The sequence below is a fragment of the Cupressus sempervirens genome, chromosome 9, assembly GCF_028749045.1.
Source record: "Cupressus sempervirens isolate cs-2001-9-10 chromosome 9, ASM2874904v1, whole genome shotgun sequence".
Taxonomy (NCBI): Eukaryota; Viridiplantae; Streptophyta; class Pinopsida; order Cupressales; family Cupressaceae; genus Cupressus; species Cupressus sempervirens.
Genome location: NC_143126.1, coordinates 522,059,068 through 522,067,285, shown reverse-complemented (window position 1 = coordinate 522,067,285; position 8,218 = coordinate 522,059,068). Strand labels below are relative to the sequence as shown.

Here is an 8,218-nt window from a genome sequence, read left to right as displayed (position 1 = left end):
AAAAAAGTTAAGACAATTCTTGTTGCTTGTGTTCAGATAAAAAATTAAAATGAGGGACTTTTATAGAGTATTTTTGAAGGCATTGTTAACATCTAAACAAGAGGCTAAAAACCTTTAAAAAATTAATATCTACCTGAAAATCATTGTGGAAAGAATAGAGAAAGGAGAAACATCGTGAACAGTTATTTAAACATAAATGAACAAATTTTTGAAATAAATATAAAAAAGAAATATTAAATGCTTTCAATTAAGGTCATCAATTAACTACACTAAAACATACATTATTTCCATGACCTGAAAAATAGAACCAAAACTAACTATTTATCAGCTATAGCCAAGGAATTCATTATCAGTAAACAAATAATATGAATCAATGAGAAGACAAGACTAGACAATACATCAGCCATTGTAATAAAATAGTAAGAGTTTGTAAAAAAGAAGAAGTTATTATGTGTGTAAAACAAAAATAACTTACATCATCCACTGTAATAAAATAGTAAGAGTTTGTAAAAAAAAAGTTATTGTGTGTGTAAAACAAAAATAACTTAAAAGGTAGGCAAAAATTTATTTTAGCAAGTACTATTTATTAAAAAGAAAAATATTTTGAAAGGAATGTTTTGACTATTTCAAAAAATAATTATTGAGTTGGATGGGCAATATCATTATTGCAAACTGAATAATGTTGAAAAAAAATTCTCTGAAAAATTATTATGGCCAGTGCTGTATATGTTGAGGAAGATGGATGATAATAATGAAATAAAATGTAACATTGTGTGTAACAAACCAATTTTTTTGAATCATAATCTAATATAAATGATAGAGCTCAAGATTTATTTATCTGAGTATTCTAAATGTTTTACAAAATCATTGCGTAGTACATTGCATGAAATACTAGTATTCTAGCTATTGTAAGGGCCAATTGTTTCCAAACTATGAGGCAAGATTTAGAGAAAGCGTGAAATACAGACAAGGAGGAATATCAAATATAGTTACAAGAGTAGGAGACAATCTAGGTAACAATCCAAAAGCCCCCCCACCATTAATAATAGAGGTGTTAGAGTGATCAAAACTAGCAACACTATCGGCATGGCTAGAATCCACAATATTATAGTTCTTCACAACTTGCAAATAAATATGTAAGTCTCATCATTCCTAGTCTCAAAAATTCCTCTTCTCATGCAAAAAATGCCACATCATAAGAAGATGCATTTTAAAGAAAACAGTTTGAGCCTTAAAAATATGGATTTTAATAGATGTTTAATACTTATCTCCTTCAATATTTAGTTATTTCTAAAATCCACATGAAAATGATTGGCACTATGGAGGCATTTGGTTCTATTGAGGTTACTAAAAAAGGTTTACTCAATGGCTTTCATGGAGTCTATAAATTTTCTACATTATGTTAGAACACTTAGATTATAAGGGTACAAAAACCTTATTTGTTCAGAGACATGTATCTAACTTTGTCGAAAAAAATCAATGCCTCTAACATTTTCTATACCCTGATGGAGGGTTTCAAATGAGCTTCATACCATAATATTGTATGAGAACTGAAAATATCTTCGTGCCTTTGAAAATATCTTCTCCATTATTTAAATGCTTCCCTAGACTGCCGATTTGGCTAGCAAGATCATCTACTTTCATATCTTCCAAACTCAAATATTTTCTGAAGAACTCTCAACCTTTGCATAATTTCTTTCAATAACTTCTTCAATTTATTTCTTAATCATAAGGCCTTTATGATGACTAGGTGGAACAATGAACTGTTCAAACTAGACCTAAGAACAAGGGCTTTTATTTTTAACTAACTTTCGATCACTTCCATTCTCATCTTCATCTTTGCATCCAAATTCTTGAGGCAATTTTTGTCCTAGGGCATGCAATAGAAGTTGATGTAGTATGTGGAAAAACTTCCTATTTGTGATCATGACTCTTACTTAACTCTTGCTTAATCCATCAGACCTTTTTACTCACTAAACCATGTTTTGATCTTTTAGAGAAAAGATAGCTGAATACACCAATTTGTTCCTCAAAATATCACATGTAACAATCAGTCTAAAAAATTGAAGGAAAAAAAAAGATTAATTAGATAGCAAAAAAAAATTATGAAATTTACTACAAGATGGGCCAAATAGTAGAATATTCACTATGAAAACAAAGCCCTATCTTTTAAAAATATTTCCTTAAAAAAGAGATTTCAAAGAATATGTACTTGGCTAAGGGGGATAATGAATATGTGGCCAAGGAGGAGCTTCACATTGAATGGTAGCACAAACTGAAAGTTAGTAGCTACGAATATAAAAAATGCCCAAAACATAGAAAATTATAGAAAGAAAAAGAATGAAGATGTCTGGAGTCTTTCATACAATGACAAAAACTATCTACTATTAATTTCATAATGAGAGTAGACATCCTTTGCTAAAGTACAATGTTGAACACCATTTTTATCCAAGGAGTACATAACATACCACTCTGACTTGGGGTTTTCATTACTTGAAGAATATGAACTCTGTATAACTCTATTTTGATGTGTTCTTAAGAATAGATTCCCTGCAACAAATACAAACCCTTTATAAAAATATATAAGGCTATTTTAATACAATACAAATCCAATATTGATGTGATATGAATAAAAAAAACTCAAATAATATGTAAGACAAGAAAGCCATAAGGAAGAATGAGCCATAGAATATAATGGAGAAAATGGAAAAAGAAAACTACATTGGTTTTACTTATCTCCAACCCAACCCAAAAAAACACCAAAGCTTTGTGAGTATTCCAGAAAGCAAGTATGAAATATAAAACAACTACCATATAATGGCTTAGTACTTGCCTTAGTTTTAATAGTTTTTAGTATAAATCTAATGTTAAAACAATAAATTTATCATAGTATATAATCTTATATAGTTAAATTCTATTCATATATATATATATATATATATATATATATATATATATATATATATATATATACTATTATAAATAAATTATAATATGAAAATAAAAATATTTTAATAATACTAATATATAATAGTGTTTCTTAAAATATTATATAATATAAGTATAGATAAATCTTTTTAAAATATTTTAGTTGAATGATTTTTTTGTTTTCTTCTTAAAAATAGAATATTAAAAGTATAAACATCTAAACTAACTTACTCAAATAAAAATATTTAACTTCAATTCTACCATATAAGACTCAAAATGATTCACCCAATCAAATCATCAAAAAATATTTAATAGAAATTATGTAGTTAAAAAACTTGCATCTAATTGTGCATTTTATAATTAAATTTCAAATGATAAATTTAAACTCATAAAAACAACAAGTTTCACGTAGTGACATGTACTTGCCTTATAATTTAATTGTATTTGTAATAAGTTTATAGAATATAATTGTTATTTTTATAGTTTAAATACAATTAATTTAGTCTAATTCAAATGTTCTTTTACTCAAGACTTAATTATAGTTAGAAAAATTATTTGAAAAATGAAAAATAATTCATAATTAATAAATTTTAGTGTATAGTTATAAATAAACTAATAAAATTGTTGAAAAAATGAAAACAAATTACATTATTAATTTTAATGTAGGCAACTCTTTTTAGCATGAATCTACAATGTAATCAATATTAAAATTAATATATGTTCTTAATGTGGTATTTGTTTCTTATATTTTATTTATAGTTAATTTTTTTAAAATGTTATATACACTTCAATTATAATTTCATGTTTTTATATTAAATTTAACTTTTTTTAAAAAAATGAACTTCCACTTAGAAAAAGTCTTAAGATAACACAATTTTCCTAATTAATAAAAATATTCCAACATTTTTTCATCATAATAATCCACATATATCTAGAAACCTAAGTAAATTTATTTTATTGCATTTTATATAAGGGTATTTTAATTTTATGACTTTTGTTATATTTTATTTTAAAATTAAGTTTTTTGTTTTATATTTTATTTATATGTCTTTTTATATACATAGTAATGTGTTTATTTTCCCTCTTACAAAACTTCATTATTAATGATATATCAGTATAAGTGCTTTGTAACTACGAGAATTTTGCCGAAAAGATTGCAATATGGAGAACCTCCAAAAAAATGGCTCCTATAACACAAAACCATTAGCCAATCATATAATTTGTATAAAATATAAAAATTACAAACGAATAACAAAAATTTACAAGTATTTGAAATTATAAACGAATAACAAAACTTTATAAGTATTTGAATTATTCAAAAATAAATACTTGTGATTGGATGATAGATGATAAACTAATACAATACTTGTGCAAACTGAATGCAATAGTACTAGCCTACAACAAGTACAATAAGATGAAATGCAATACACAATAAAATGCATATATGGTTACTTAATAAAATGCATATATGGTGGAAGTTTAATGAATATAATGCAATCACTAAGGCCAAATTAAATGTTGGTCCTTTATTTATGCCACTTTCTTTTCACATAGTAACAAAAGAATTTCAATAGATTTTTAAAAATGTTTAAATCACTAACAAAAATAGTAATAAATTTAAGTGTGAAAATGTGTGTGTGTTTTTTTTTTTAAAAAGAGAAAGGGGTAAAAATTTATTCAAATAACTCCAAATTACAATGCAAAGGCTAGAGGCCCATAGAATCACTACATATGTCTATCCTCCAATAAAAGCTGATCAATAATCCTACAATAATTAGAAGGTAATCCTTCCCTACCACTAATATCCCAATTATCTACATTCTTTGAAGCCCACTTTGCCAAACAATCTGCCACCTTGTTCCATTCTGGAGGGATATGATGAAAGGAGACAGAATCCAAGGAACTACAAAGACCTAAAATTTGTCTTACCAAAGAGGCTAATTCCCAATTAACATTCTCCCAACTCTAGTTATTTAACATATCAACAACAATCTGAGAGTCAGACTCACATATGATCTTTTTTCAGCCTAAAGAGCATCCTCTCTCGACAATAGTCTTAATAGCCAGGGCCTCCATCAAATTATTAGAGTGCTGACCCTTATAGACAGAGAAAAGAAAAACTGCCTCACCCTCATTACTTCTACCTATAGCTCCAATACCAGCATGACTAGGATTCCCCCGAGAAGACCCATTTGTATTAATCATCAAGATTCCAGGTAGGAGAGGAGTCCATCTCCCCACCCTAAAAACACGTTGCTTACCATAACAATGCCTTTTTCCAAAAGTATGCCCCCGATTATTACCATCCAAATTTAAATTCCTCACAATAGCTTGGTCACTCGGATCTATACTTTCAGACATATCACATTTTGCAAAAATAGTGTCCTAAAGCGTACCAAGAATCTTCCTCCACATCTGAGGGCTATCCAATTTGGAATCACAAAAGATTTTGCGATTCCTTTCCAACCAAAGGTTCTAGAGAACCATCCAAGCAACCTGCAAAAAGAAAGTCTTTGTTGGAGGTCTGCCCAAGCCTTCCCAAAAGTCGGTGAGAGAAGTGGCATGGATACAACCATGGCACCAAGCCTCCCACCATCTATGCCATATTTCCCTCGAAAAAGGGAAGAGAAAAAACAATCGAGAGATACATTCTTCATTATGCACACATAAGAAGCAGATAGAAGGTCCTTGGAAGCCTCTTTTGCGAATATTCTCCCACGTGAGACACTTCTTTTGAGCTAACAACCATAAGAAAAAATTACATCTAGGCCAAGAAAAAATATTCTAAACCTTCTTCCACTAGTGTAGTTCCACCAAACCATGCAAGTTCTTGTCAACTGTAGCATAGCCTTGAGCTATCGAGAATTTTCCTTTAGGACTAGGACTCCAAGCCAAAACATCTCTCTCCTTGAGAGAGCTACAAAACCTACCCTCCAACACATGAGCAAGAAGTGCACAATCCTCTTTAGAGCCAGCAACAGGCCACTCTTGAATATCCTTCCAGCAAGTCACCTCCACCTGACCCAAAAGCTTGACAGTTTTAAAGTGCTCCACCTTAAACCAGTCAACATTAGTAAAAACATGACAAAGAGGTTGAAGCTGGGGAAAGCTAGAGATCAAGGGCGGGTGACCATCCCAAGAGTCTTGCCAAAATAGAGCATCCAATCCACTATTACAAATCCAAAAAAGACCCTCCTTAATCAGCTGGGCTCCCTTCTTAAGGGTATTCCAAACACAAGAACCTTTTCCCACCAAAGTGAGCCTTGGTACATCTGAGCTATCAACCCAAGGAAAGTACTTATGAGTAAGAATCCTAGCCCAATCCAAATGCTGATTGTTGCACCATCTCCAATATAGCTTAGCAGCCAGTGCCGTGACAACCAGAGCCATAGACCTAAGATCGAGGTCCCTAGCATGCTTTGGCCTGCAAACATACTCCCACTTAACTAGGCTCCACTTTGATGAGAGGAGGGTACTGGGCCAAAGAAACTGTCAAGATAGAGCATCAAAATCCTTCACAAAGGAAGAAGGGGGAACTTGCACACCACACTTGTAAATAGGGAAAGTTTGCACCACAATTTTTAGAAGGACCGCTCTCCCAGTAGAAGAAAGCCATCTGTAAGTCCAATGATTGAATTTGCTCCAGAACTTATCCAAGAGCCCTTGTTAATACACCTGATACTAAGATTCCAAAGCCAAGGGGACCCCAAGGTATATCAGGGAGAGAGAGCCAATCTAAAATCTAAAGATCCTGGCAATCTTGTTTTGAATAGGCTGTGGGGTATTGAAGAAGTAAATGGAAGATTTGCCATCATTTATGCACTAACCTAAAGCCCTCAAGTAGATATCTAGAGCCTGCTTGAAGTTCACAGCTTCACTAACTCTGGCAGAGCCCATCAATGCAGTATCATCCACAAACTGGAGGTGAGAATAGGAAGGGAGAGAGTCGTCCCAACTCCAACCTTGAATAAGACCCCACTCCACTTGAGACTTAATGAATCCTCCAAGACCTTCTACCATGATAATGAATAAGTAAGGAGATAAAGGATCCCCGTGTCGAAGTCCCTGAGAAGCACTAAACAAATCAGATGGTTCCTCATTTATAAGAACAGAATAGGAAGTGGAGGTCACACAACTGAGAATCCAATTCACTCACTCCTCAACAAAACCAAATGCCAATAGAATTTTTTGTAAAAATTCTCAGATCACCTGATCATAAGCTTTAGCCATGTCAAGCTTCATAAACATAGCCCTCCCCTTAGAATTGGCCATAGAATGAATAGCTTCCATTGCAACCACAACACCATCCAAAATTTTCCTTCCTTCAACAAAACCCCCTTGCTCCAGAGAGATCAGAGAACTGAGAAGAGGCTCAAGTCTCTCAGCAATCAGCTTAGTGATAATCTTATAAACAACATTACAAAGTGCAATAGGTCTAAATTGAGTCAGTTGATTAGCCCCCTCCTATTTAGGTATGAGAACTAAGAAAGTAGAATTCATGGATATGAGCATCTATTTGTTCCTATGTGATTCTCAAACCACTTCAAGGAGATCAAACTTCACTATTTCCCTGAGCTCCTGAAAGAACTCAATCGAAAATCCATCAAGGCCAGGAGCCTTACCTTTGTTCATGTTAAAAACTACTTTCTCCAATTCAGTCAGGAGATAGGATGTAAGAGAGCCTCATTCATCTCCGCAGAAACAAGGTGAGGAATGCAGTCCAAGATCTCCTTCTTCTCCTCCCTAGCATCAAGATCCTCCTTAGAAAAGAGATATGAAAAATAGTTGATTGCAGCCCTCAAAATATCACAATCGGAAGAAAGATGATCACCTTCAAGCTAGATCAAAGAGGATAAAGAATTCCCCTGTCTTCAAGCCTTGACCGAATTATGGAAGAATGCAGTGTTCTTATCCCCCTCCTGAAGCTAGTCAACATGAGATTTTTGCTTCCAAAAAATATCCTCCCAAAGCTCCCACTCTTCTAATCCTTTAAGGGCCAAGGACTCAGCTTCACTTAGGCCAACAGTCATCCCTTGATCCCGAATTAACCGAGTAATGTTGTCTAACCTAGTTTGAGCAACAATCCTCTGAGCCTGTAGATTCCCAAAACTTTGTTTATTCCACCTCTTAAGCCTGTACTTAACATGCTGGAGCCTCTTACAGAAAGTATACGTTGCCATCCTGTGGGTAGGTATCCCCTCATACCACCAATCCACCATTAGGTCCTGCAAAGACTAGTCTCTTAACCACATTAACTGAAACTTAAAAGAAGGGTTTTTGGTGATTCCAT

The 8,218-nt window shown here is 32.6% G+C and overlaps 1 protein-coding gene across 1 annotated transcript; it reads right to left on the bottom strand.

Annotated features, from left to right (window-relative positions):
• Positions 1-6,750: 6,750 nt before the first annotated feature.
• On the bottom strand, positions 6,751-7,560 carry LOC149539644 (uncharacterized). Its single transcript, XM_089802598.1, has 3 exons — positions 7,468-7,560; positions 7,138-7,332; positions 6,751-6,993 (listed from the first exon to the last, which is right to left on the bottom strand). The coding sequence occupies exons 1-3, from the start codon at positions 7,558-7,560 to the stop codon at positions 6,751-6,753; spliced, it is 531 nt and encodes a 176-aa protein (XP_089658724.1).
• Between the last annotated feature and the right edge of the window lie 658 nt (positions 7,561-8,218).

What these genes read in the sequence shown, in the direction of transcription:
- LOC149539644 (XM_089802598.1), bottom strand. Translation starts at nt 7,560, where the DNA reads ATGAACAAAGGTAAGGCTCCTGGCCTTGATGGATTTTCGATTGAGTTC. An exon ending in AGTTTGATCTCCTTGAAGTG is followed by an intron (nt 7,333 to 7,467) that starts GTTTGAGAATCA and finishes GTTGTTTATAAG; the next exon opens with ATTATCACTAAGCTGATTGC. An exon ending in TGGCTAAAGCTTATGATCAG is followed by an intron (nt 6,994 to 7,137) that starts GTGATCTGAGAA and finishes AGTGCTTCTCAG; the next exon opens with GGACTTCGACACGGGGATCC.